This window comes from Carassius carassius, chromosome 11, assembly GCF_963082965.1.
Source record: "Carassius carassius chromosome 11, fCarCar2.1, whole genome shotgun sequence".
Taxonomy (NCBI): domain Eukaryota; kingdom Metazoa; phylum Chordata; class Actinopteri; order Cypriniformes; family Cyprinidae; genus Carassius; species Carassius carassius.
The window spans coordinates 31611291-31638963 of record NC_081765.1 but is presented as its reverse complement, the minus strand read 5'-3'; the positions used below and the strand labels follow the sequence as shown (position 1 = coordinate 31638963).

The 27673-nt window shown below is 40.4% G+C and overlaps 1 protein-coding gene across 1 annotated transcript; it reads left to right on the top strand.

Annotated features, from left to right (window-relative positions):
* Positions 1–26940, top strand: ttc21b (tetratricopeptide repeat domain 21B). Its single transcript, XM_059562535.1, has 29 exons — positions 1–153; positions 616–745; positions 834–944; positions 1955–2121; positions 2668–2790; positions 3101–3258; positions 3947–4031; positions 4691–4789; positions 4989–5181; positions 6198–6295; positions 7262–7462; positions 7598–7727; positions 8514–8671; positions 8771–8995; positions 9249–9487; positions 10025–10097; positions 18615–18725; positions 20391–20529; positions 20950–21056; positions 21874–22062; positions 23002–23112; positions 23374–23455; positions 23604–23754; positions 24076–24237; positions 24390–24585; positions 25035–25259; positions 26016–26136; positions 26224–26291; positions 26597–26940. Exons 1-29 carry the CDS (start codon positions 121–123, stop codon positions 26672–26674), a joined length of 3963 nt encoding a protein of 1320 aa, XP_059418518.1. The 5' UTR covers positions 1–120; the 3' UTR covers positions 26675–26940.
* The last annotated feature ends 733 nt before the right edge of the window (positions 26941–27673 follow it).

The following is a 27673-nucleotide window of genomic DNA, read 5'->3' as shown; positions in this document are numbered from 1 at the left end:
TACTATGACGCCTCGTCTTCAAAGATGGCGAGATCAGGATAGGAAGACTCTCGCTGTGCAGAATCGTCTGGTTTTTTTTTATATTTTCAGGGTTTTTAGAGAGCTGCAGTGTGTGACAATATGGCGGGGGTTGATGATGAAGAGAGCGCGCTCGTAAGTCATGAGAAATGATCGCATGGAACTATAATAATAATAATAGAACATGTTTAGTAGAAATACGTGTAGTTGTGAGATGTTTCATAAACATAAACAGGAAGAAAAACGACATTCTTCAAAGAAACAGAGATTCTGATTGGAAAAAGCAAACCTGTAAAGCCTGACATATGAAATAATAGTTGGAAAAATATTTTTGTTTTTAATGGAAGAGTTTATTAAACCTTTAGACAAAATAAAAAGTCTAAACTATCAATCAGACGACAGCAACAGGTTTTTCAGCAAAGTTTTGACATGTTCATTTAAATGTATGTATCAAATATGAGTCTGTTTTACAAGGTAAAGAACACCTTTAATATATTAAGATATATGACTAATCAAGTGTCATTAAAAACATATGGTTTTCCTGTCAAGTTGAATAATTAAACAAATTAACCCTACTGAATTTATTACCTATTTCAGGCCTTGATCTTATACTACTGCCAGGAAAAGTACTCCAGTCATGTTGTAGATTCTTCCAGTGAAGCTCGAGGGAAATTCAGTCATGATCCGATCTTCTCATTCCTCCACGCTTATGGGCTGCTCATGCAAGGTGAGGAAATCCCACCGTTTTCTATCTTTGTCTTCATTTGACGTCTTGAGTACTGGTCTAAAGCCCCTTTGTGATTTGATTGTTGCAGATCAAGTGTTGGATGCCATTCAGGAGCTGGAGCAGCTGAAGGAGAGAAGAGACGTCTCCCTCTGTGTGCTCATGGCTCTGGTCTATGCCCAGAAGAAAAGAACAAACCCTGGTAGATCTTTTGCACGTCTTATTTAAAGGAATAGTTCAATTAAAAATGAGAATTTGTTAAAAATGTATTCACCCTCAGGCCATCCAAGATGTAGATGAGTTCGGAGAAATGTAGCATTGCTTCATTTGCTCACCAATGGATCCTCTGCAGTGAATGGGTGCCGTCAGAATGAGAGTCCAAACAGCTGATAAAAACATCACAATAGTCACCAAGAAATCCACACCACTCCAGTCCATCAGTTAATGTATTGTGAAGTGAAAAGTTGCATGTTTATAAGAAACAAATCCATCATTAAAAAACAATTTATGCTAATCATAATGTAACAACTTAATATAATGCAAGAAGGCCTACACACTTCTAAATGACTACAAACTTTTAATTTTTAAGAATATTTAGGTCATGGAAATTAAGTATCAAAATATTAGATACCTTAAAAAAATGAAATAAATAGTAAATGAACATTTTCCAACAAAAATTGCAAAGTAACAAGGAGACAAAAATAAAAATGCAATGATTTTTCCATCTAAAGATTTTTCCCTGACCTTCTTTTCTCTGTAAGTTAAGTGTGCACACTATTGCTGAAAAATGCAATCACTATTAAGCAGTCAGGTGTCCGCATGCACAAAGTCACAGATCCCTAAACAAGACCAGATCTGAGGATGAAACTTGTTTTTGTAGAAGCAGTTTTTAAATTTGAACTAGCACCAACTACACCATGTTATGTTCGAAAAGCTGCAAAAGACACAGGCGCACATGCAATGTACAAAACATTGTCACATTAATTTTTATGTGCACATAATGGGTGATGTATTGCATCACTAAAGAATTTTGAGGTCATGTACATATATATACTGCGCGATAAGTGTATATATTGATTATTGCGACAGGCCTAATGTCAGTATTAAATGTCTCTATACAAATCCTTTGTGTTGCATGGAAAATTTACTAGCATACAAGTTTGGAATGATATGAGTGTGAATAAATAATGACAAAACATGTCTTGGGTGTAGACCGTGATGTGATCCAGGAGCTGGATGGAAGGGTGAAGGAGGAGAGGAAGACGGCGGGTCCCAAAGCTCTGTATTACGCTGGCCTGCTTCTGTGGCTTCTGGGCCGCAGTGACAAAGCCAGAGAGTATGTGGACAGAATGATCAAGATCTCCAGTGGCTCTAAAGAGGTGGACTTTTCTAATGCATCTACCCCATAGATTTCTGCTGAGGCAGCTTTTCATGACTGTTCAGCCTGCCTGTGTCTATATGATCAGTAGCATAAGTCTGAGAACAGGGCAAATATTCAGCATTTAAGGTACATATGGCTGAAATTTGGCCTGTTCATTCATGGTGGTCATAAAACACTAAACTGTGAATGTTAATAAAACAATATATATATATATATATATCAATGTTTATTTGAACATCAGGGTCTAAAAGTAAAGTATGGCTCCTTTAAATGTAGTGATTTTCAGGGCTGTTATAGCTAACACTTTTTTTAGTTAGTTAACTTAGTCTACTTCGCTAAAATAGCAAAAACAATAAACAAATAGAACTGAATTAAAACATAATTGCTAAAAATGTAACAAACTGAAAACTGTTAATATATAATCTAATTCAAAATATTAATAAAAGCTATAAAAGTATCTCAATGATACTAAAATAACACTGACGATTAACAGATTTTCCACATATTTAGCTGTCTATTTATTATCGGGATTATTGTTTTGTAGGGAATTGTGCTGAAAGGCTGGATTGATCTGCGATCTAATAAGGATGCTTATGCAAAGAAATCTGGGAAATACTTTGACGAGGCCCTGAAGGAGAAAAGTGACATTTTTGCTTTGATGGGAAAGGTATCTTTATTTCTGATCACCATTTAATGATTTAGCGAACAGAAATGTCCTGGTTGATGTTCGCTTATAAGATGTGTGCACAATCTTTATTTACATTTTTCAAAAGTTTACATCTTAAAGGTGATGTAATTGTTTAAGTTATGATACTTTTTTAAAATTTCATATAGAATCAACTGAAAATAAATGATTCAGTGAAATTTCACCTTAAAAAAAAATACAAGTACCTGAGAAATTTTATTATATTACATTATTATATTTTGTGCTATTGCAAAAAGTTTTTTTTAATGCTCTGATTGTGTCTTTCTGTCAGGTACATTATTCTGAATTTCGGCAGAATTATTCTGGTGCTTTAGAGACCATTAACCAGGTGATTGTGAGTTATCCGTCCTTTCTACCTGCTCTGGTCAAGAAGATGAAGCTGCTGTTGACTCTACAGGACTGGGAACAAACTATAGATGCAGCTCAGAGGTAAAAAAAAAAAAAAAAAAATACCTTATTTAACGGTTTAAGTAATATTAATTGTTCTGGATTTTATATACATAAATACACCACTTTAAAAGCTCTCAAACACTTTCACAAGTGAGCTGCATTAATGTGCAAATGGAAAATAGATGTGATTCCATGGATTTGTACAGAAAAACTGGATCATTGTTTCTCTTTCCCTATACGAACTCCCCGGCGAGACCTCAATGAGTCTGTGTGAACACCAGCTCCCTCAGGTGGAGCAGGATTGTGGTTTTTCAAGCTCCTTTTTGTACAGTATTTGCTCTAAAAGAGTGATGATTGTCAATCAGAAGGACCATAATTTCAATTAAACATTCATTATAGCACAAAAAAGATGTTTAATGCAAGTAAAATACTTTAAAACTGTTTTCATCTAAATATACATAATTGAGCATAATATTTAATCATTTTCATTTATATGCATTAATATATAACAATAAATAGTAATGCACAACATTATGCACAATATTATTTTATAAAAACATAAACATATAATGCAGGGACTGCGTTTACATTTAGTAGATGCTCTATCTAAGCCAGTTAAAAATGTCAAACAATGCAAAGACATAAATGCATGTCTCAGAACATCTGTTTTACACATCAACAGACTTTGGATTTAATTTCCTGATTCCTTTCATCTTCTCAACTTCAGGCTTCTCCAGAGAGATAAAAATAACCTGGAGGCTCTGAGGATGCTGGCGCTGCACTCTCTCTGCAGGGAAGGAGATGTTGGAGAGGTGAGCAATGTCACAAGATTAGTGCATTTAATTTCATTGCACTTCAACCTGGCATGAATCCTTCAAGAAATTAAGCAATGCAATATCATGCAAGTCATTGATAACAATAAGAAGTGTTTCTTGAGCAGCAAATCAGCTTATAATGATTTCTGAAGGATCATGTGACACTGAGGACTGGGGTATGATGAAAGTGACGTGACATACAGCCAAGTATGGTGACCCGTACTCGGAATTTGTGCTCTGCTTTTAAACCATCCAAAGTGCACACACACACACACACACACACACACACCGTGAACACACACCCGGAGCAGTGGGCAGCCATTTATGCTGCAGCGCCCGGGGAGCAGTTGGGGGTTCGGTGCCTTGCTCAAGGGCACCTAAGTCATGGTATTTAAGATGGAGAGAGCGCTGTACATTCACTCCCCCCACCTGATGATGCTGAATATTCAGCTTTGATATCACAATAATAAATTACATTATAAGTTGTAAAAATGTTACAACGATACTGTTTTTACTGTAGTTTTGATCAAATAAATGCAGACTTGGTGAGCCCGAAAGACTTTCAAAAGCATTAAAAAAATCTTACTAATTCCAAACTTTTGAATGGTAGTGTGTTTTTTCTCTCTCTTCGCATTAATATTCTTTCTTTCTTTCAGTGTGTAAATCAACTATCCAATCTGATCAGTAATCTGGACATTCAGGAACCGAACAATCCTGAGCTCTTCTTCAGGATGTCTCTAGCCTTCACTCGAGTGGTAATACTCATCCATGCACACACAACTTCAAATTCATTTGAACCTGAACATCACAATCCTGCAAATCATAAACCAGCTGGATTCGCCACATGCTGTTATATATAAACGTGATATGTTCAAGTGAAACCATACTGCTGTTTCATAAATGAATCGGTGCTGCAGAGAGATGGGATGATGTGAATATTTGATCACTGTGCAGTGCGGAAGAGCGGAGAAGGTCCTCCAGCACACTCACAGGATGGTGGAGCGGGCGTTTGCACAAGCCTCGAGTGAATCTGAACTGGCCACAGAGTTGGGCTACCAGCTGGTTCTGCTGGGAAGAGTGAAGGAGGCCATGAAATGGTACAAGACAGCAATGACTCTCGATGAGAGCAGCGTCTCCGCTTTGATAGGTGAGAGCAGTTTGAAAGCCATAAAGAAAAGAATGCTTATCAAATGCATTAAAATGGATGGGTCACATTTAAAACCTTTGTAAAATGACAGTGAAAGCAAATATGTGTCCATGGACTACAAAACCACTGGGGTATATTTGTAGCAATAGCCAAAAATACATGGTATGGTTCAAAATTATTGATTTGCCTTTTATGCCAAAAATCATTAGGATATTAAGTAAAGATCATGTTCCATGAAGATATTTTGTAAATTTCCTACCATAAATATATCAAAATATTACATATTAGTAATATGTATTGCTAAGAACTTAACTTGGACAGCTTTAAAGGCGATTTGCTCAATATTTAGACTTTTTTGCACCCTCAGATTCTAGATTTTCAAATAGCTGTATCTCAACCAAATATTGTCCAATCCTAATAAGCTAATAAGCTAATTTGTATAAATCTCAATTTTGAAAAATGTACACTAAAGACTGGTTTTGTGGTCCAGGGTCACAAATTATGAGACCACATATAATGTGTTAAGTGCCAATTGTAAACTGCCTACAGTTACACTAATGAACTATATATGGAAAAAAAATGTTTTTAAGTTCGTTATCATCAATATTTGTAACTATATATTGAATATGAATGGTTGAAATATGATCTTTTATCAAATTTCATAAAAGCAGTGCCACTCAATGTCATGCATTCGCATTGTGCCTCAAAACATCTTTTGCACTTGCATGGAATTGATATGAGCGATTCAAATCAAAGTTTCTTTTAAAAGAAAATGTTTTGCAGCATGAAAGTTCGCCAGAAGACTGTCTAGGATCAGTGTTGCAATTGTTTACTAAAAATATTATACTATTAAAAACTGTAATAGATCAAATGTATATATTATAATAAAAATGAAAAAAGTACATAACAAAATTACTAAAATATCTTAAAATACTATAATGTCTAGCTGTGTTTTTAAAATGTTTAAAATGCATGAATAGAACGAGCCTAAATCAGTGTTTGTTGTGTTTGTGCAGGTATCATCAGGTGTCAGCTCATGGAGGGCCACTTAGAAGATGCAGAACAGCAGCTGGAGTTTCTGACAGAGATCCAGCAGTCCATTGGCAAATCAGCGGTGAGAATCCATTGAAATGACTTAATATGATACTTTAAAGGAGCTATGTGGAGGTTTTTACTTAAAAAAAATCTTTAAGATAGAGTTTATATTTGTACATGTATGAGCCAACCATGATGTAAAAAAAGAATGACACCTCGACTGTCCACCACGGTTGCCTCTATCAGCCTGTAGGCTCAATTGTGTGTGGAGGAGCCGGGCCCGAATTGGCGCGAAAATTCACAAAATGTGACGTCATGCTCGTTCTCGTCTACTTGGGCTTACAACCGTACGGCACGCCAGCCATTATAGTAAGCAGCGGCAATAGTGTTTTCAAATGGACTCTGCGGATGGAAAGAAGCGACCAGCCTCCAGCACAATTCAGACACCCACAGACACTCCTCGTAAAAAAAAAAAAAAACAAGAGCGTGCGCACTGAGAACGAGCATGACACTGGCTGCAGTTCCTCTAACGGCCACTGGTGTCAGTAACGGTTAGAAATTTCAGAACCTACGCAATGCTCCTTTAAACAAACAGTGTGAGCTTTGAACGATGTTACACACAGACTCTTTCCAGAATATTTCCACAGAATTAAATAAAAGATAAAGAAAATGGTTTTTGTATTCAAAACGTTCTGATTCGTATTCGACAGCGACCTGGTTTATTAATGCACTTGTGCTGTGTTTACCCATTGAGTCATCCACAGTGTGTAACAGGGCCTGTTTACACTCTCGTCTGGGCGGTTTAGCACACACTTAAACAAACATACACATCTGCTTTGCAAAAAGCAGCTCCCAAATTTTTTTTTGAAGGGAACAGAAATATAGTAAAATAAAAATCCTGTTATTTTTTTTTCATTTTGAGCTTTGTCTGAGGAATTAAAAAGCATTAGTGAACAGATTAATTAATACATGACCTAATATCAAAGCACATTATAAACAGAATCCTATTTAAGGTTTGCTTAACCTATGTGTTTGTGTGTGTTAGGAGCTGTTGTATTTGCGGGCGCTGTTGGCTGTGAAAAAGCGTCAGCCACCAGACGAGGCAACCAATCTGTTAAACGACACGGTGGACACACACTTTTCCGCCCTGCAGGGTTTGCCTCTCAGTGTGGAGTACTTTGAGAAACTCAATCCTGACTTCCTGCTTGAGATTGCCAAGGAATACCTGGCGCTGTCTCCTGCCAAGGTCTTCCATCCCATCGCTGCCTTGCAGAATACACACTATATGCTGCCTAACAGTGTTTTGTCCAGCCGTGATTCTGAGTGTGTGTTGATGACGATTGCTGGTGTAGTTTATTGGCTGATGTTGTTCTCGCTGCAGGCTCCAGCTCCTGGTCAGCCTCCTGCTCCTCAGCTGCAGCACTGCGCATCTGTGCTGGACACGGTGGTCAAAGTAGTGCCTGGAATGATGCAGGCCGTCTTTCTAATGGCCAAAGTCCGATTTCAGTCAGGTGTGTGCATGTCTGAGTGATATTTTCTAAAAAAAAATGAAGATTTTATTGGCATCTTTTTATTTATTTTACATCACAACATTGGGTGAATCTTTCAAACTTCTTACTTACAGGCAGTGGTATTTTACTATCATTGGGATACCATTATAGGTTTTTTATTAATATTTTGAATGGTTTTTTTTTTCTATTTTCATTTGAAAATGAGAAATGTAATTCAAATTTTTTTTTTTTTTTCAAGTTACACCGTTTTTTATTATTTTTAGTTTAAGTTTTACTTACACTTTTCTACTGTGTAATAACACTGCTTCCAGGTAATATTTCACCCCAAAATCAAAGGGAATGAACCTAAATGAACCGTTCTTTGCACTGTGGCTTTATTATTTTATTAAAAATAAGCAAATGTCCCCCAAAAGTCTCCTTATCATAAAGCCCAAAAAATGAAGGAAAAAAAAATCATTACTGTAATGCAAAAAAATAATTTGTTTAAATTGCTAAATATTTTAATAAAACATTTGTTATACAGTCTTAAATGTTAATTTAAATAAAAAATTTTTTACAGTAATGTGAATATGGGAAGTAAAAATAATAAAAACAAAAAAAATAAAACAAAATAAATAATAATAAATAAAAGTAATTTTGTCATGCAAATAATAATGAAAGAATGCAAAAATGTTCTTAAAAATAAGCTTAATTACGTTTCTTTATGCAAACAGTTTTTTCTTATTTTTCCTTTAATTTTTTTGGCCAATTCACCGAATAAGTCAGGTTTGTGCTCTCGTCATACAGGAGATATCGAGGCGGCCCAGAGTAGCCTGCAGCACTGTTTGGATCAGAACCCGGCCCATGCTGAAGCCCATCTCCTCATGGCTCAGATTCATCTTATTCAGGGCAACTTCAAGCTCTCCTCCCAATCTCTGGAACTCTGCCTCAGCCACAACTTTGAGGTGACACAACATCGCTGCCAGCAATACTGAACTGCAGAAGGAAGCCAGTTGAAATGTATTGATTTGATGGGACTGAATATGTGGTTTATTTGTGCTCAGATCCGTGAGCATCCTCTGTATCACCTCATAAAAGCTCAGGCTCAGAGGAAGATGGGGCAGCTTCAGGAGGCCATTCAGACACTGCAGATGGCCATGAGTCTGTGTGCTGTGAAGAGAACGGGCTCCTCAACCAAAAGACAGAGTAAGAGAGTTGAGCTCAGCTCGGCCGACTGTGTATCTGTGTTCCTGGAGCTAGCTGAAGCTCTGTGGCTCAATGGAGAACAGGTTAGTGGTTAAGTGTTTCTAACATTTCTAACAAACTCATCTGCATCTTGGATGGCCTGAGGATGAGTAAAATTGTAGCAAATTGTCATTTTTAGGCGAACTCTTCCTTTAATAAATCTGCACTTTTTAATAATAATGTTTGGTGTATTCATGTTGTTGTAGTCTGTTGTCTGTAGTCTTATGTATTGTTGTAAAATTAACATGATTTTGCTAGTGCTTTGTTTTTGGGATAACGGTTTTCCTTGACTTCCAGCACGAGGCAGCTAAAGTGATGCAGGATGCCATAAATGAGTTTACGGGCACTCCAGAGGAGCTTCGGGTCACTATCGCCAATGCAGACCTCGCACTCATGCGCGGAGATACAGAGCTGGCACTGAGCATGCTCAGAAACATCACACCAGAGCAGCCCTACTATATACAGGCCAAAGAAAAAATGGCAGAAATCTACCTGAACCACAGGAAAGAGAAACGGCTTTATGTGAGCTGCTATAGGTAATGCATGTTCATTCGTCTAACATGCTCCTCATATTTACTTCATGCATTATAGCTTATAGAAAATGGTTTTCACAGCATGGGTTAATATCATAAATTCATGTCAGGTCATATTTCACCGTAAAAGGAAAACCGGGGGAAGTCGTGGCCTAATGGTTAGAGAGTCGGACTCCCAATCGAAAGGTTGTGAGTTCGAGTCCCGGGCCGACAGGAATTGTTTTATTTTATTTATTTAATTATTTAATTTGGGAGAAAATGTGCTTAACTGTCACCATGCAAGGTCTCTTAATGGTCTTAAATATAGGCATATTTTATTTTGAGATATATATATATATATATATATATATATATATATATATATATATATATATATATATATATATATATAAAAAATGTTTTCAATATCGTTAGATACTAGATTTTTTTTTTTTAAGGGTTACTTAAGAGAGTGGAATGGAATGCTGAAGCTGTACTTTAATAAACAATCATCAATCATCGTGTTCATGCAGAATATTAATATATCTGCGTTCTCATCAGGGATTTGGTGGACAAAATGCCGAGCCCTCATACCTTCCTGTTACTCGGCGATGCCTACATGAACATTCAGGAGGTGGGAGAGATTCTAGTTGTTTATTCTGATGTTTACATTTGGGTTTGAATGTCACAGTTAGCAAAGATCTTCGTTTAGAATCTCGAATACCCTTTTCTTATATATATATATATATATATATATATATATATATATATATATATATTTTAGGGGTGTAACGGTATGTGAATGACCGAATGCAATATTTTGTATGCGGAACATTGGTACATTTGTGTTTCCAAACGAACATATAAAGTGGTGGAAGTCTCCGCGTTCAGCGCAAATCCCGCCCTGCAGCTGATTCTAAGGCCGGTGACACACTGGCTGCGTGGCGTGAGCGTGGCGTTTCTGCTGCGTGTCAGTTGCGTGACGGCTGCTTCACGTTTTCTGTGTCTTTACACACCAGAATCGTGCCTGACGCAGCGCTGGCGTGCTGCTGCTACTGTAGGTGACATAGAGGGAGACTGCCGACAGACCAGGATCTTGTCTTCACGACAACAATATCTATACTTCATGTTAAGCATAAATATAAAGCCTACTGATAAAGAACACCGTCAACAGTATTGACGGCAAAATAGACGATGTTTGACAGGTGCAATATGCCAGTGTGTCACCGGCCTAATGTTTTCAAAAGGCATCACGCGAGTGTGAACATCACTACAACTAGGAAAAAAACGATTGTAATTCAAACGCAGCTCCCGTCGGCATTTAAACAGACCTTTGCTCTTAATTCCGATCGGTCCAACGCAATAACGAAATCTGAGCAGGTCTAAAAACTGAAACTGTTCATGTTGCACTTTACACTTTGGAAAAGTTATATATATATTGTAATGATAAAAGTTCGTATGGCAGAGAAGGAAGGAGACCAGAGTCGGCGTACTGAGGCTCGTGGGAACTTTATTATACTGATCAAAAGAACGGAAAACAAAGTCGCGCCACATGCGCATAAATCATAACATTGATACTTTCAGGCTCTCGCTTTCTGTCGGTCGCTTCCTCCCACGAGTCCTCAGGTCTCTCTTTTGTCTCTGGTTCCCAGCTGGCTTAAATACTGCTTCCCCACGCCAATCACTGCAATGAGAAGCAGGTGTCACTTGTCTCTCACTTAACTCACTTACCACCGCTGATCTCCTCACTCTCTCTCCCGTCGCAGACCTCGCTAAACCACACCTCCCCTGCCACATACCCCCACCGCCCGACTCAGGCCGGGGAGTCATCCGGCCTGCAGCCCCCCCCCCTCATTCCTGGAGAGGAAGTCGGCCACAGCCATCTGCGCCCCCGGCCTGTGAATCACCTTGAACTTAAATGGCTGTAAAGCTAGATACCAACGGGTGATTCGCGCGTTGGTATCCTTCATGCGGTGGAGCCACTGGAGGGGCGCGTGGTCCGAGCAGAGGGTGAACTCCCGGCCCAGGTGGTAGTAACGAAGGGTGAGGACCGCCCACCTGATGGCCAAACACTCCTTTTCTATGGTGCTGTACTTAGCCTCTCTCTTAGAGAGCTTCCGGCTAATGTACAGCACCGGGCGATCCTCCCCCCCCCCACCTCCTGGGACAGGACCTCGCCCAGCCCCCTGTCCGACGCGTCAGTCTGCAACAAAAAGGGGAGAGAAAAGTTAGGAGAGTGCAGGAGCGGTCCACCACACAGGGCAGCCTTAACTCGGGTAAAGGCCTGTTGGCACCGCTCCGTCCATTGGACCGTATCTGGTACCTCCTTTTTAGTGAGGTCAGTCAGGGGGCTAGTGAGGTCCGAATAACCAGGAATAAATCTCCTATAATATCCCGCCAGCCCCAGGAACTGCCTCACCTCCTTTTTGGTCTTGGGTCTGGGGCAAGTCGCAATTGCTGCCGTCTTGTCAATTTGGGGACGCACTTGCCCGTGACCCAAGTGGAAGCCCAGATACCTTACCTCCACCCGCCCAACCGCGCACTTCTTCGGGTTGGCCGTTAGCCCCGCCCGTCTCAGCGCCTCGAGGACAGCCCTCACATGCTCCATATGCCACCGCCAGTCGCCACTATAAATGATAATATCATCCAGGTAGGCGGCGGCATATGCAGCATGCGGGCGCAGCACTCGATCCATGAGACGCTGGAACGTAGCGGGGGCCCCGAACAAGCCGAACGGAAGCGTCACAAATTGGTGTAAACCAAACAGCGTGGTGAAGGCTGTTTTTTCTCTAGACATGGGAGATAAGGGGATCTGCCAATATCCTTTTGTCAAGTCCAATGTCGAATAAAAGCGAGCCGTACCTAACCGATCGAGCAACTCGTCAATCCGTGGCATTGGATAAGCATCAAATTTTGACACTGCGTTCACCCTGCGATAATCCACACAAAATCGCACCGAGCCGTCCGTTTTAGGGATCAAAACAATCGGGCTCGCCCAATCACTGTGGGACTCCTCGATTACTCCTAACCCCAGCATCGCCTCTAATTCTGTCTGAACCACTTTTTTCTTGTGTTCAGGTAGTCTATATGGCCGGCTGCGAACCACCACGCCCGGCTCTGTCTCAATATGGTGCTGAATCAGATTAGTACGACCAGGTAGAGACGAAAACACGTCTGCAAATTCGGACTGTAACTGTCCAATGTCAGTGAGCTGCGAGGGTGAGAGGTGATCCCCTCCCGGGGCCAGGGCGAGGGATTTTTCTTTAATGATCGCCTCTGGCCCAAGATCCTCCTCTCCGCTCACTGCCGTCGCTAGCAACACTGACTCCTCTTCGCTCCATTTTTTAAGGAGGTTGAGGTGGTAAATTTGCCTGGAGTCGCCTCTGTCTGTTCGTACTACTTCATAATTGAGATCGCCTATTCGCTGTGTGACCTCAAAGGGCCCTTGCCACTTTGATAATAATTTGGAGCTGGAGGTTGGCAGTAATACGAGCACTTTATCTCCCGGTGCAAATTCTCGGAGCTTAGTTCCCCTGTTATACAGCTGGCTTTGTCTGCCCTGGGCCTGAAGCAAATTCTCCATTGAGAGCCACCCCAGTGTATGGAGTTTTGCTCTCAGGTCCATGACATACTGAATTTCATTTTTGCTATCCGAATGTCCGTCCTCCCAAGTTTCTTTCAGGACGTCCAGCACCCCGCGGGGCTGGCGTCCGTAAAGAAGCTCGAAGGGGGAAAACCCCGTGGAGGCTTGGGGGACCTCGCGCACAGCGAATAAGAGGGGCTCTAGCCATCTATCCCAATTTTTCGCGTCTTCTTGTACGAATTTACGAATCATTGTTTTCAAAGTGCGATTAAATCGTTCGACCAGTCCGTCTGTTTGTGGGTGATAGACGCTGGTCTGTACCGCTTTAATGCCCAATAATTCATATAATTCGCGCGTGCGTGACATAAACGCGGTGCCTTGGTCCGTGAGAATCTCTTTTGGGATTCCCACGCGGGAGATTAAACGAAACAGGGCGTCCGCCACACTCTTTGCCGAGATATTGCGGAGCGCCACTGCTTCGGGATATCGTGTTGCATAGTCCACTATGACTAACGCAAAACGATGTCCCCGTGCGGATCGTTCTAATGGCCTGATGAGGTCCATACCAATTCGTTCGAAGGGGACCTGCACTAGAGGTAGAGGGCGCAACGGCGCTTTTGGGGTGGCCGGTGGGTTCACCAACTGACATTCCCGACACGACGCGCACCATCTGTGGACGTTCTCGTGAATGCCCGGCCAAAAAAATCGGGTCATTAGACGATTTAGCGTGGCTGTCATACCTAAATGCCCCGCCATGGGATTGCAATGTGCCGCCTGGAAAAGCATTTCCCGACGGCTCTTAGGTACTAATAATTGGGCCGTATCTTCCTTTGTCTGAGCGTCATGGGTCACTCGATACAACCGGTCCTTAATAATGGCAAAATACGGATAAGAGAGCGCGCGGTCAGGATGGAGGACCTGCCCATCGATGGAACGGACCTGCTCGAATGCATGTTTAAGGGTCTCATCCTGGGACTGCTCCAGGGGAAAGTCATCGCGACTGGAAAGGTTTAGCCTCGCCAACTCGCTCGGTTCCCCTGAAGCTTCCCCACTGGGTCCGGGTACAGATTCTCCCACCTGAGCGCACGCCCCGCCAACCGGGCCTCTCTTTTTCCCAGAGGCATCCACTGTTAAACACCCCAATAATTGTTCAAAAGCTGGCCAATTGGTACCCAAGATTAGTGGATGCCGGAGGCGCGGACTAACGGCCACCTCCACATAATGCTTTTGTCCCCTAAATTTGATGCCTATGGTTTTTATGGGGTATTCCACTATATCCCCGTGCACACACCTCACCTTAACCACGCGGCCCGTATCCAATGCCCCGGATTGTATCAGGCTTTGATGGATGGAGGTCTGGTTACAACCTGAATCCACCAAAGCCTGATAGGTACCCCCCTTAATACTCACGGGTATTTGGTACAACCCGACTTGATCGGGGCCAGCCTGCGGGTCGTCCGGGATCCGGACCCACGTCCCCACCTCCATAACCGGGCACCGGTCCACGAAATGGCCCGGATCCCCGCAACGCCAGCAGGCCGGCACAGGCCTCCCCACCACCCTAGTGGTTGGAAGTGGGTCAGGTGATTGACGTGGGGAAGCAGCTGGTAGCTCAGCCAGTCCCTCCCCGTGCGGCGGCCCCATTCCCCTTGCCGGACCCCGTGACATGGCGGCCGGCTCCGTCCCTGCTCTCCAACGGGGTGCGGCCCTCGGTGGCCCCGTGTACCGAGACCTGGGTAAAGGGACAGGCTTTGGAGAAAGAGGAGAGAGAGGGGGGGGGAAGAGAGAGAGAGAGAGACAGATGGAAGGGGTTGGCCGACCCCGGAACACGCCGCCAGCTGATCCTCCGCCAGTTTGATGGCCAGAGCCAGCGACGCCGGCCGGTGGCACTGGACCCACTGAGCAGTCCTCTTCGGGAGACGTGAGATGAACTGCTCCAGCACCACGGTGTTGATAATGGTCTCGGCGTCGCTTCCTCCGGCCAACAGCCATTTGCGGCAGGAGTCCCGGAGCTGCTGGGCTAAGACAAAGGGCCGGCCCGCTTCGGTCAGTTCTAGCGACCGGAAGCGTTGACGGTGCTGCTCGGGGCTGAGGCCGACCCTTTGGAGCACTGCTCTTTTTAAGTCTGCATATACCAGGAGGTTCTGGACGGGCAGTTGTTGAGCAGCCTTCTGGGCCTCCCCTGACAGCAGCGGAATTATCCGGACCGGCCAGCTGTCCTCCGGCCACCCACACGCCTCGGCCGTCCTCTCAAACAAATCGAGGAACGCTTCCGGATCATCTGTTGGCCCCATCTTCGTAAGAGGCATGTGGGCAGCAGGGCTGGAACTGGGGGAGGCCGACCTCGTCCGAACCTCCCGGTCCAGCATGCTCCGGAACAGCTCGCGATGTAATGAGCTCCGCAAACGGCGTTCCCGATGATCCTGACGGGGTTTGCATGGCGGCGTCGTTCTCCTTCCTTCCCGGGTTTCGGCACCAGTGTAATGATAAAAGTTCGTATGGCAGAGAAGGAAGGAGACCAGAGTCGGCGTACTGAGGCTCGTGGGAACTTTATTATACTGATCAAAAGAACGGAAAACAAAGTCGCGCCACATGCGCATAAATCATAACATTGATACTTTCAGGCTCTCGCTTTCTGTCGGTCGCTTCCTCCCACGAGTCCTCAGGTCTCTCTTTTGTCTCTGGTTCCCAGCTGGCTTAAATACTGCTTCCCCACGCCAATCACTGCAATGAGAAGCAGGTGTCACTTGTCTCTCACTTAACTCACTTACCACCGCTGATCTCCTCACTCTCTCTCCCGTCGCAGACCTCGCTAAACCACACCTCCCCTGCCACATATATATATTTTAAATATGAGCAGGCCTACAAGCTGGGATTGGTAATGCTGCACTGTAATCATAGTTATTTATTTATATTTTATTATATGATATTGGTTTGAGACAGAGTATTTTATTTAGTGGAGAACTTTGCAGCAGTATTTTATTTCTTATTCTTTTTTTATTTTATATATATTTTATTAAAAAGTATTTTAAAAAAGTGTAAAAAAAATTGTTAAAAAAAGTTTTTAGTAATAAACAACCTGCAGTTTAATGTTTGCAATTTTTTCCCTTACTGTAACGAAAATGAACTGAACCGTGACTTTAAAACCGAGGTATGTACGCAAAAAAAGATTTTTGCGTACCGTTACACCCCTAATATATATATATATATATATATATATATATATATATAATAAGATTATCTGTCTCTGTTTTAGTGGAAACAGTTATTACACAATGTAAACAGTGAATCCTTATCTGACTGGAAATGTCTTTGAAATATAGGAACCCTTTTTTATAGAGGGTTCCATTTAAGGTTTTTAAAATTTTTATCATTACAATTTGTCATTACAAAATTAGTTTCTACTTTAATTCTCAATGTTCTCACTGGTAAACTGGCGATTTAAAGTCAATACAATGTATAATAATTGTGTAAAATCTTCTATACTGATTTTTTTTTTTTTTTTGTATAACAATTATATTTATTTATTTGAATTGTGGTAATGTGATCTAGACGGAAAATGTGTTTAATTCTAAAAATATTTAAGCCAATTATATATATATATGTATGTATATGTATATATTAGTGGTGGGCATAGATTTATTTTTTTAATCTAGATTAATCTCACTGTGATCTTGAAATTAATCGAGATTAATCTAGATTAAAATGGCTCATTGGAATCCTGCCGAAGGCATTCAGAATATGTGTTACCCAAATAAAATTGACAAACAGTAAGTCTTTGAGAAGGGGTTTATCAAGACAGGTGGTGCATTAGAAAAGGGGCTCATCTCCTGTTTCCAAAATGCATCAAAGTGCTTGAAAAAGCTGTAAACTAATTCCACGTTGCACAAGGTGCAAACAACCTTACGCCTGTTTCACACATACTCAGTCTGCAGTGCGTATGTGTTGCATATTTTTTTACGCACCCATGTTAACGGATTCCAGTTGCGTTCCAGGAGCGTTGCGTCTGCAGCAGTGCAGCGATCGTTTACGTACCGAGTAGCGAACTGCAAACGCGTCCTGTGTGAAAGCACATCGAGTCCATGCTGCACCACATACGTAACGCACACGGACTGCATACACACTGCAGACGGAGTATGTGTGAAACAGGCGTGAGCAGGCCGTAGCTGGGGTCAGCGGCGACCCGGTGAAGGTTGTACCAGTGGGCCCTGTTTGAAATTGTTTAATTTGTATGTTCGTTTATTTTTATTTATTTGTGCTATTTACACAATGTTTACGTTTTTTTCAAGTTTGTAGGTGTCAAGGTACAGAAACCAAATAATTAAATGTAAAATAGCACTGGATAGTCTTCAATGTAAAAATGAAATATACAATCAAACCTACAATTATTCAGAAACCTTTAACATTTCTCACATTATTACAGTTTTGCTATGTATATCAAAAATTATATCTGGTGTCTGAATAATTTTTGGTTTGACTGTTAAACTACAAAGTAATTCAGTCAAGAGCAGTGAGTGATTTTCATTTTCATTTTCTTGGATTAACATTACAGCAGCCAGTAGCTAAATTAGGCGCTGTCACTTTAAGAGACGATGAACGCATCCAATATAAAACACATCCCATTTTTTCCCTCAACTGTTTACTTTTACTTAAGAAATAACTGAGAGTTTTTTCGAGCATAATTTCCAAGGAGGATATTTTGACATATTTTGTATGTATTTGTTGGCACAAGAGCAAAAATAAGCTAATTCAGTGTTCAAGTGTTTTGAGACGCCTTTCTCTGCGTGAGCCCTGAACACCAGAACACCGCGAGTACTGAATTTGGCTCTTTCACATCTTTTTGTTTGTTCAAACTGCGATTTTGTATTTATTCGTTCAGGTGCAGGAGGGACTTCGAGGAGAACTTCGCAGAAGAGAGCTCGGTTCAGTGTCGCTGTCCGTGATACGCGGCTCTCGATCTCTCTCGTGAGCACCGAACACAGCGCGCGAGTAAACAGCTACTCTGTTCAGCTTTTCCGCGTCTTATGTTTGGATGTTTTAATGTTTAAATCGATAAGCGGTAAGGCTTAAAAACACGTGAAAAAGATAAGCTTTCGTGACTATGCGCAGCAGTGGCCAGTCATCTGTGGCCTCAGCCACTCGGTTATATAAAATATCAAGGTGAAAGTCATCATAGCTTGCTTAGTATAGACCCAGCTCCCAACCCAACTTTGAGAATAGATTAACGGCGATATTTTTTTTTATCGCCCGATAAGAGTCTCACGTTAATGCAGCACGTTAACGCCGATAACGGCCCACCACTGATATATATGTATGTGTATGTGTATGTATATGTATATGTATGTGTGTGTGTGTGTGTGTGTGTGTGTGTGTGTGTGTGTGTGTATATATATATATATATATATATATATACTGTTATAAATGTGTAAAATATATATATATATATTAAGATTCACCTAAACATTGCACCTGTCATGTCTGATGATTCCTTCACTTTCAGATGACCATATTTATTTTTTTGTCAGTACATTGGTGCTTCTGTATGAAAATAATGTTCTCTGTTAACAGCCAGAGCTGGCCATTGAGGTGTATGAACAAGCCCTGAAGAAAAACCCCAAAGATGGAGCTGTGGCCAGTAAGATTGGAAAAGCACTTGTCAAGACTCACAACTATGTAAAGGTAAGTGAAGAAATATCTCTTTTAGACCTAAAGAGTGTGCGTTCTCAAGAAGCTCATTTTGAAAGAAGTTTTTCTGTTTCAAAATGCAGGAGGATTGTTAGAGTAGATCTGATTTCTTTGGTCAAAGTCAAAGTCACCTTTATTTATATAGCGCTTTAAACAAAATACATTGCGTCAAAGCAACTGAACAACATTCATTAGGAAAACAGTGTGTCAATAATGCAAAATGATAAAGGCAGTTCATCATTGAATTCAGTGATGTCATCTCTGTTCAGTAAAATAGTGTCTGTGCATTTATTTGCAATCAAGTCAACGATATCGCTGTAGATGAAGTGACCCCAACTAAGCAAGCCAGAGGCGACAGCGGCAAGGAACCGAAACTCCATCGGTGACAGAATGGAGAAAAAAACCTTGGGAGAAACCAGGCTCAGTTGGGGGGCCAGTTCTCCTCTGACCAGACGAAACCAGTAGTTCAATTCCAGGCTGCAGCAAAGTCAGATTGTGCAGAAGAATCATCTGTTTCCTGTGGTCTTGTCCTGGTGCTCCTCTGAGACAAGGTCTTTACAGGGGATCTGTATCTGGGGCTCTAGTTGTCCTGGTCTCCGCTGTCTTTCAGGGATGTAGAGGTCCTTTCTAGGTGCTGATCCACCATCTGGTCTGGATACGTACTGGATCCGGGTGACTGCAGTGACCCTCTGATCTGGACACAGACTGGATCTGGTGGCTACGGTGACCTCGGAATAAGAGAGAAACAGACTAATATTAGCGTAGATGCCATTCTTCTAATGATGTAGCAAGTACATAGGGTGTTATGGGAAGTGTTTCCGGTTCCGGTTTACCTAATTAATGCAGCCTAAAAATCCTTTAACGGATTTGGATATTAAAAGCATATTAGTATGTTATGTGTAAGCCAGGTTAAAGAGATGGGTCTTTAATCTAGATTTAAACTGTAAGAGTGTGTCTTCCTCCCGAACAATGTTAGGTAGGTTATTCCATTTTAAAATCTATATGATGTTTGATAGGGAGCCAGTGCAGTGTTGACAGGACCGGGCTAATATGGTCATACTTCCTGGTTCTAGTAAGAACTCTTGCTTCTGCATTTTGGACTAGCTGTAGTTTGTTTACTAAGCGTGCAGAACAACCACCCAATAAAGCATTACAATAATCTAACCTTGAGGTCATAAATGCATGGATTAACTTTTCTGCATTTGACATTGAAAGCATAGGCCGTAATTTAGATATATTTTTGAGATGGAAAAATGCAGTTTTTTACAAATGCTAGAAACGTGGCTTTCTAAGGAAAGATTGCGGTCAAATAGCACACCTAGGTTCCTAACTGATGACGAAGAATTGACAGAGCAACCATCAAGTCTTAGACAGTGTTCTAGGTTATTACAAGCGGAGTTTTTAGGTCCTATAATTAACACCTCTGTTTTTCAGAATTTAGCAGTAAGAAATTACTCGTCATCCAGTTTTTTATATCGACTATGCAATCCATTAGTTTTTCAAATTGGTGTGTTTCACCGGGCCGCGAAGAAATATAGAGCTGAGTATCATCAGCATAACAGTGAAAGCAAACACCATGTTTCCTGATGATATCATTGGTCAGATGTGTTTTCTTCATCCTCTGTTAAAAATGTAGTTTCTCTATATATCTTTTCTCAGGCAATTAACTATTATGAAGCGGCGCTGAAGAGCGGGCAGCAAAATTTCCTGCGTTATGACTTGGCTGACCTGCTCATGAAGCTCAGGCAGTATGAACGCTGTGAAAAAGTCCTGCAAGACGCTCTCACACATGATCCTGGTGAGAAACAGCTCAGAAATTATGGAGTTATTGTGAAATGGCAACATCTAACTTCAGTAACCCTTAAAAGGGGATTTTGTCCGTCATCAAACAGTTTTATTTTTTTAAGTTTGATAAAGGATTGAGTGTGTGTTAAAGCAATAAAGAGCAATATTGCATGTCTGCTGGGTATTTTCCCTTTGCTATATTTACTACACGTTGGAAATTCTGAATGGGTTGTATATTCAACAACTTGTTACATAATTGACAAATTAATTCAGGATTAATAAATGTGTCATGGGAGAACATAGGTGTGCACTTTTGATTTGATATGTGGAAACTGGTTCAGCTTAATGTAATTAAAAATAAAAATTTTGTTTAGTGCACAAAGTAGGAGCTTTTCTTTATTTGTGATCAGTTGTGTCTTTCTTTATTTTTCAGTAAATGAGCTGTCGCTTCTTACCGAAGACTGTCGCTATCTTGTGCATCTCGCTAAAGTCCAGAGCAAAGTCAGTAAAAATGACGAAGCATTACTGTCCTTACAGAGAGTGAGTCAAGTGTCTTCTTCTCTGAAAAAGTGCTGTTGTTGTTAACGTAAATGAGTAAAAAAATATTTTCAGGAATTGAAATAAGGCTGAAATAAACTTTTAATGTTATATGAAAACTTTTAGAAATGTTGTATCAACAAGCAACTGGAATAAATAATAGGTTTAAGTGTTAAAATAACTTTAACTAAAACAGAAAATATTTTTTTGTGTACCAATTTTTATTTAATTCTATTATTGTTGTTGTTGTAGGACAAATGTGATTAATTCTGATGAAAAGTTTTAAGCAAATCGTTATGTGAATAGAAAACAAAACAGAAAATCACAAAATTACTAGAATGTTAACTAAAAATAAAAAAAGAAACTTAAAGGGTTCGTTCACCCCAAAATTAAAATTAGGCTGCGTTTTAATCACCGCCGAGGCATCCTGGGTGTATATGACTTTCTTCTTTCAGACGAATACAGTCAGAGTTATATAAAAAAATTGCCTTTGACCTTTCAAGCTGTTTAATGCCAGTCAGCGGGTGTTGCATGCATCAGTCCAAAAGAAGTTTGCTTCTTTTGATCCTGTAAACAAACATTGGTTTTCACGAGACTCACCGGTGCATGCACAACGCTGAGCTCCCTGAGCGGCTTCTGTGTACAACTGTTGGCACAAGCTAGATTAAAGAGATTCTTACATTTTTTTTTTATAGATATAATTATATTTTTCTTGCAAAAACGCATTGAGTTGCTACAAAAGGCCTTTGTTCATTTTTTTTGTCAATTTTTTGCCCAGGGCATGTGTTTGAATTGTTTTGAATTTGTTCTTCCTCCACAGGCGAGAGATGTGCAGGCGAAGGTGCTGAAGCGTGTTCAGCTGGAGCAGCCCGACTCAGTGTCTGCGCAGAAGCAGCTCGCCGCAGAGATCTGCGCTGAAATCGCCAAACACTGCAGCAGCCAGCGCGGTTATGAACGAGCCGTCAAGTTCTACAAAGAGGCGCTTGTGTACTGTGAAAGTGACAGCAAGGTCAGTGTGGACCGGATCAGTGTGTCCAGTGTGTTCTCCTGCAGCTGGATCGGTCTGGCCGAGCCTGGAGCATCAGTCAGTTTGTGTGTGGTGCAAACCATCACAAATCAATCTCTCCATCGACCATATTAAAATAGGAAATGCATAATGATATATATATATATATATATGCCTGTGTGTGTGCTCTTGTTTTTGTGACATATCAGGACACAACTTTGTATAATGACATGGGTATGACACAGGTATTACAAGGAGAGGCTGACTTATGAGGACATAACCCATGTCCCCATTTTTCAAAACGCTTATAAATCATACAGAATGAGTTTTTTTTGAGAAAGTAAAAATGCACAAAGTTTCCTGTGAGTGTTAGGATTAGGTGTAGGGTTGGTGTAGGGCCATAGAATATACAGTTTGTACAGTATAAAAACCATTACACCTATGGGATGAACACACTTTACACAAAAACGAACTTGTGTGTGTGTATGTATGTATGTATGTATATGTTTGTTCTATTCGACCGTACGTACCCTGCGAAGTGGACATAGCAGATACTTTTATCCAACTGTGGTAAATGCATAAATGTAAAAGTAGAATTTTCAATAGTATTTTTTAAAGATTTTTAATATCAAAAGAAACATTACTTCAGTCCAATGTGGCTGGTAAAGTGTAATAGGTAGCACACTGTTATGCAATTAATGTCAGCAATATGAGCCTAGACTTCTTCCCTGCAGCAAATAGGTTTTTTTCTATTCTTTACTTAAATTGAACATAATTTTTTTTTATAAATGCAAGCATTAGAATGCATTCAAGTAAAAATGCAAATAACAATATGAAACTTTTAAACCGATTATAATGATTGTTTTCTAAAGCAGCACACATTTCAGTGTCCCCTGTGAACAGCTGTGCAAGTTAAATGTGTGTGTTTGTGTGTTTGATCAGGTGATGTTGGAACTGGCTCAGCTGTATCTGACTCTGGATGATGTCGAAGCCTGTCAGCAGCAGTGCAGTGCCATTCTGAAGAACGATCCGGTCAACGAGTCAGCTACACTGGTCAGTTTCCCTTTATCAGATACTCCTCTCTTATAACCTCACAGCAATGTACCAATCAGATAAATCTGGAGGCGGAAAAAACATCTTGAGTGTGTAGAGTGCAAAAGTTCTAGAATGAAAATTCTCATTCATTTTCTCCATAGAAACTGATTTTTAGTCAGCTATGTTACATTATTTTAACACTAGAACTTACATATTCTCCCACATCTTTATAGCTTTGCTAGGCAGAGATTTGGTAACCGTCTCTGTGTTTGTTGTTAGATGATGGCAGACCTTATGTTCCGCAAGCAGGACTATGAGCAGGCTGTATTTCACTTCCAGCAGCTCTTGGAGAGGAAACCGGGTTTGTGGTTCATCTCTTGACCTTTCAAATGGTTACGCCGTTGTTGCTGCAGCCTCTTCAGCTTTCCTTCCAGATACTTGTATTTCCCCACAGGGGAAACCGAAGCAAGCAGGGAGCTGTAATGAACTCATTTAATCTCTTCCTCTAGACAACTACCCGACTCTGTCCCGCCTCATTGATCTGCTGCGCAGAGCCGGCAAACTGGAGGAGGTTCCAAGATTCCTGGAGATGGCAGAGAAACACTCATCGAGGGCCAAGTTTGAGCCTGGATACAACTACTGCAAAGGGCTCTACCTGTGGTAAGTTTCCCTTAATCAGGGAATTAGACCGTATCATAGCACTGAGACTGCTCTCCTTAGAGTTACAAATGACCCGCTCTTATCATCTACAAATAAGCATATTAAAATGATTTCTGAAGGTTGATTTTAATATTTTAAAATTATATTCAAATAGAAAGCAGTTACATGAAATTGTTATCATATTGCACAGTATAATTGACAGAAACATTTTGGAATTATTTCTCTGGAATTGATTGTGATTAGTCATATGCATATGATAAATGAATGACAGTCTTGCTTTTGATTGCTGAAAGGACATGAATGTTGATCTGCTTCTCAAAGGTACACTGGTGAACCTAACGATGGGTTACGTCACTTCAACAAAGCCAGGAAGGACAACGACTGGGGCCAGAACGCAGTGTACAACATGATTGAGATTTGTCTCAACCCTGACAATGAGACCATAGGAGGAGAGGTGTTTGAGAACCTGGACGGAGACATGGGGTGCGTCCTGATCCCGTTACACTATTCCAAAGATTCATCCTGAACAGCTAATTTCACTAATTCTGCCATTATTGCTTTTTATTCTGTATAAACTGAATTTCGTTGCACACATGCACTTTGACGAATGATGCATTCGATGTGTTTGTGTTCAGAAACTCTACAGAGAAGCAGGAGTCGGAGCAGCTGGCCGTGAGAACAGCGGAGAAGCTCTTAAAAGAGCTGAAGCCACAAACCCCAGCGGGACACGTACAGCTGCGCATCCTGGAGAACTACTGCTATCTGGCCACCAAACAGAAAGCCAACGTGGAAAGAGCCCTCAACGTGTTCATTGAGATCGCAAACAGTGAGGTGTGTGGACATCATGAGACGGATACATTAAATATACACACACCTACACACACACACTGCTTTTAAATATGCCTAAATCACACCTTCAAGACAAACTTACACCAGCATACAGAATTTGTATTTTGCAAAGATGCATTAAATTGATCAAAAGTGACAGCAAGGTAATTCATAATGATTTCTATTTCAAAAAAAAAAAAAAAAATTCTTTTAACTCCCACCCCCCTAAAAAAAAAATTCTGGCTAGTATCAAGAAACCATCGAAAATACCCATTTGTGCCTCTAGATTTCAATTATAATACAAATCTTTAAAAGCCATTCCTTTTTTTATCCAGAAATCTCCACATCAGTGTCACTAACACTAAACTTTACAGTTTGTTGAATCCTCTTCTTTTATGCTTCACGACGTCATTTGCTCAACTACACCTGAAAGTCTTGTTTGTTCTGTACAGAAAGATTATGTTCCTGCGCTGCTGGCCATGGCCACTGCCTACATGATCCTGAAGCAAACCCCTCGAGCCCGAAACCAGCTCAAACGCATCGCCAAGATGAACTGGAACATCATTGATGCGGATGAGTTTGAAAAGAGCTGGCTGCTCCTGGCTGACATCTACATCCAGTCGGGAAAATACGACATGGCAGGAGAGCTGCTAAAGAGATGCCTGCGACACAACAAGGTGATGCTGAATTCATTCAGCCACATTATATATCACACAAAATAGGAAAAGATTAGTATAATTAAATATAGGGTAGGTGATTTTGGCGAGGCTAGGAATAGCAAGCTTGCTTTTAAAAATCATAAGATCTCACTCTTTTCATATCATAAGCTGTTCATATCAAAGTTTATTTTTAGAAGGTATTTTGTAACATTAGCAACTCATTATTAGCTGTTTGATAACGTAAACAAGCCAAAGGCTGATTATATCAAATTGTTACCAATTACATGTCTGAGGCTGTAGAGATCCATACATCAAAAGCATTATCATTCGGATACATGTTTAATTCACTCTTCCTCATCTTTGGAATCAGTTTCTGGTTCAAACATATATTGCTGAACGAATGCAATATTAACTCTCGCTGTTGTGTATGAATCCCATTAACTAAATGAGAGTGTAGAGTTATATTCAATCCATTTTAATGCATGAAGAAATTATTGAAATTATCACAGGAGAAAGACTTGTAAATGTCATTTTGATTATCAAACATAAGTTTTAAGAGATTAGTGACTACGAGAAAAAAAATGGCTCTTTTAAGATGATCCAGTGAATTAAATCTTCAGAACATTAGTTTTCTCTTTTTATTTGCAACTTGATGGACAAAAAACCAAAAGTGTGCTGCAACCGTAAAACATCGCAGATTGTTTGCAAACTTTTCAGAATAATCAAAATATTCAAAACGCTTACAGACTGAGGTCTTAACTTGTTTTAAAACAGTCCTGCTGCAAGGCGTACGAGTACATGGGATACATTATGGAGAAGGAGCAGTCCTTCAGAGATGCTGCCTTGAATTATGAAATGGCCTGGAAATACAGCAATCAAACCAACCCCACAATCGGTAAGATTAAAGCCTCTCTGATGCTCTGTACTGCTCTCGTGTGTGTTCACATCTCTCATTAACATCAGCATGCTGTTTTTTTACCAGGCTACAAGCTCGCGTTCAATTACCTGAAAGCCAGGAGACACGTGGATGCCATAGATGTGTGCCATAAAGTGAGTACTCTAGAAATCCTGCTGTGAATATAAATGAGTAAATACTGTACTGAGACCAAAAGTCAGAATCCAGAAGCAAAATACCATTCTTTTTTTTCTCTGTTTTAAGCTTTTAAGACAGACCTACCTTTGAACTATTCAGTGATATTTCAACTTCATTTATTTATGAGGTTAAATTAACAAAACTGTATATTTGGCAATAAATTAAAATATATATTTTATATTTAAAATCAGTTACCTTGTAGTTTTATATTTGTATCATCTTTATTATGATATAATTTTCATTTCATTTTCTTCTTTTTCAGGTTTTGGATGCACATCCCAACTACCCACACATCAGGAAGGACATCTTGGACAAAGCAAGAGCAGCTTTACGGTCATGACAGGTGGACCGGCGTGGTGTGTGCTTTTACTCAATTGTAATTCAAGATTCAACAATAAAGATTCAAGAAAGACTTCAATCTCTTCCGACTTCTAAATCTCCAGGTTCTCATCTGTAATTTCATATAAAATGCATTGAGAAGTGTCAGTATAAGAAATGTTTGATATGACTAAACGCAGTGTTCTTTCAACATTAAAAACAAGCACTGATAATGGTGCAATAGTTTTCCTTATGTACACAGAAATAAATTAACATTTGAAAACACTGTCCGGCTACAGATTGCACAATATATATGCACGCTCCACAGAATACTGACTCCCATAATACAGTGTTCTTGACCTTGCATTCCCAGTGTGTCTCTTTCTGCCTCTTTATTTCATCAGTCTGGCAAAAATTGCCTGAAATTGATTTAAAAATGCAATTGTTTTTATTTCCAAGATGACAATATTGAGTTCATGTGAAAGCAATGTAGCATACTACTGTTTGCCTCTGTTCTGGGTAGAATACTACTGTAATAAATAATAATTTATTAATTATTAATATTAATAATAATACTGCACAGAACATGCTGTAGGATATCTACTATTAAGGTTTAAAGAGTAAACTTTTAACCTTATAGTGTTCCATTTTGAACAATAAATGCACACCAGTTTGATGTCATATAATAAACCTGAGCTTCATCAGAAGCAGTTCATATGTCAACCTCCAGCAAGAGTCCGACTGTCTCACGAAGCTCCGTTACAAGGAGATTCAACACGAAAAAAAATAACGGTGGGAAGTTAAATCTCCTGGGCCGTATTCATAAAGAATCTTAATACAAAAAGTAGCTCCTAGTGACAAAATTCTAAGAAAATTCTTAGAAATGTGGGCGTTTACTCTTAAAATTAAAGAAAAAATCCTAGTAAAGAAAAAAGTAATTCAGAAAGCATCTTAACCCTTAAAAGAGGTCTTAAGGTCAAACTTGTTAGGAGCACAGACGAGGACTTTTAAGAGGCTTAAG